The 2,400-nt window shown below is 48.2% G+C and overlaps 1 protein-coding gene across 3 annotated transcripts in view; it reads left to right on the forward strand.

Annotated features, from left to right (window-relative positions):
- The window catches only part of Mapkapk5 (mitogen-activated protein kinase-activated protein kinase 5), a 26,346-nt gene that overhangs the window by 16,621 nt on the left and 7,325 nt on the right, over positions 1 to 2,400 (forward strand). For all 3 annotated transcript variants that reach the window (XM_005344472.2, XM_005344473.3, XM_026787361.1), the window contains 2 exons: positions 284 to 364; positions 1,959 to 2,146. In XM_005344472.2, coding sequence (XP_005344529.1) covers positions 284 to 364; positions 1,959 to 2,146 — 269 coding nt within the window. The remainder of the gene's footprint in view (positions 1 to 283; positions 365 to 1,958; positions 2,147 to 2,400) is intronic.

Below are 2,400 nucleotides of genomic sequence, written 5' to 3' on the forward strand. Positions count from 1 at the left end.
GAGTGCTGGGATTAAAGGCGTGCGCCACCACCTCCCAGCTGTTTGTCTTTTGAGACAGAGACATGGTTTCTTTGTGTAGCCCTGACTGCTCTCGAACTTACAGAGATCCACCTACTTCTGCCTGCCAAGTGCTGGGAATAAAGGCATGTGCCACCACCACCCAGCCTGATATTACTTTTGATTGTTGCTTGTCAGTTTATTTGTAGCCTTCTTGTTGGTTCTGAGCTGTGGGACACTGGTGGTGTGATTCCAACAAGCTGTCTCATTGGTTTGCCTTTGACAGGTACTGGAAGCACAGAGGAGGCACCAGAAGGAGAAGTCTGGCATCATACCTACCTCGCCAACGCCCTACACTTACAACAAGGTAAGGGAGCAGGTGGTCTCCTTCCCGCTGCGGACTTCGTGACTCTGTGAGGTGCTGTGATGCAGCAGCAGCTGATCTGATGAGGTCATGAAGTAAGGCTCTCACTTGTTTAGTGCGTGCAGCAGGAGCCAGAAGCTGTAGCCCCGTACAGACACTGACTACAGTGGGTTAACTTTCATTTTAGGAGGAAAGGCCATTTTTGAAAAACTGAAACTCAAGAGCACTCTGGTCATTTATGTATGGCACTATTCCTTGGTGCTTCATAAAATAACAGCTTGATTAAAGCAGTTGTCTAATTTGAACAGGGTCTTCTATGCAGAGCAAGTGCTTAGTTCCTTGGCGCTGTCTTTAACTACAGCCACATACCAGACATAGCTCTGTGGAGCTCACGAAGCCAGCGCTTCTTGAATGGGTTGCCGAGTAGATTTTTAAAAGTGTGCTTTTTGGGCACTTGAAACTAGCTCCAGGCGACAGGGGCGTCTAGGGTCACTGCTGTGGATCCACACGCTCCAGCTTTGTGGCTTCATATAGGCCACTGAGCTGCACTCTGAACAGGAGCTTTCGGGACTGAGTTTGAAGTCCACTAGCCTAGCCAGAAAATGACAGGTTCCGTGAGATACCCTTCTCAAGGGAACAATGCCAGACATGATGGAGCAGGACCCTGGGTAGCCTCTGGTTTCACATGCATAAGGCATAGGCGTGTGCATCCTCCTACAGTTGCACACAAGCATGCATCATACACAGAGTTCAGCAAAGCGTTGATGCTGAATGCTCGCTGGCAGATCCCTTGACCTCCTGTACATGTTGCCTGATGAAGCTTGCATGGTGTGTGACTGCAGGACAGGACAGGTGACTGCAGACCCAGATCCACCCGAGCCAGTACAGAGCGCTGACAGAGGCTCCAAATGACTGCCTGTGCAGCCTTCCACCAAGAGGCCTTCCAGAGTCATTTTAGAAATAAATTTGGCTCCTAGCATTGTTACAGCCTCCATATCTCTGAAGAGTAAGTAGTGAGGAATTCAAGGAAATGTGAAACATGCCTTCAGGTCTCATACCTGACTACTGAGTGTTAGGAGAGAAACTGCTCATTTGGGCTTTTTATTTGGCTGGAGAACTTTCTCTGCTCTCTCATTGCTTACCATAGTCTCTCATTTGCATAGTATTTTTTTTTCAATTCAAATAGAAATTTCTTATGAGAATAGAGTAGAACACAGTTGTCATGTGTGACTAACAGCAAATGCTTTTAGGCCTCCAAATTTTGTTATACTGCTTTGGCCTTTTCAAAATGGCTTATACATGTGCCTTAGCTGCTGCGGTCAGCACTCTCCTGCCCCATCTGGATTGAATACAGTACATGGTCTAGTGTGAGCTGGCTTTTAGCTCTCTGCTTCTCTGCTCTAGGCTGTCTCACGTGCATGTGATATATGCAATGTTGGTGGCTCTCAGAGACAGCAAGAGACTCTTAGTCTCTAAAATGTCCTCAGCTGCCACTGTCCTTGGTTATATTAGCTTGTATGTGTGGGTCTGCACACACCTGGACTGTAGTTGGAGGCTCTTCTCTGATTGGAGTGATTCCTTTCTATTTTGCTTTCAGAGCTGTGACTTGTGGTCCCTAGGGGTGATCATCTATGTGATGCTATGTGGATATCCTCCTTTTTATTCCAAACACCACAGTCGGACTATCCCAAAGGATATGCGGAGAAAGATCATGACAGGAAGTTTTGAGTTTCCAGAAGAAGAGTGGAGCCAGATCTCAGAGATGGCCAAAGATGTTGTGAGGAAGTGAGTCCCTGGGCTGCTGAAAGGGTGGTTAGGGAGCCCTGGGGGGATGCAGTGCAAAGAGAAGTCCTTTGTCATCGTGTAGGCATCTTCTGTTAAGAGTTCTCCTTATAGTCGGACGGTGGTGGCACACACACACCTTTAATTCCAGCAGTTGGGAGGCAGAGGTAGGAGGATCTCTGTGAGTCTGAGGCCAGCCTGGTCTACAGAGTGAGGCCCTGACTTGAAAAACCACCCCCAAGCCGGGCGGTGGTGGC

The sequence above is a fragment of the Microtus ochrogaster genome, chromosome 2 (assembly GCF_000317375.1).
Source record: "Microtus ochrogaster isolate Prairie Vole_2 chromosome 2, MicOch1.0, whole genome shotgun sequence".
NCBI lineage: Eukaryota > Metazoa > Chordata > Mammalia > Rodentia > Cricetidae > Microtus > Microtus ochrogaster.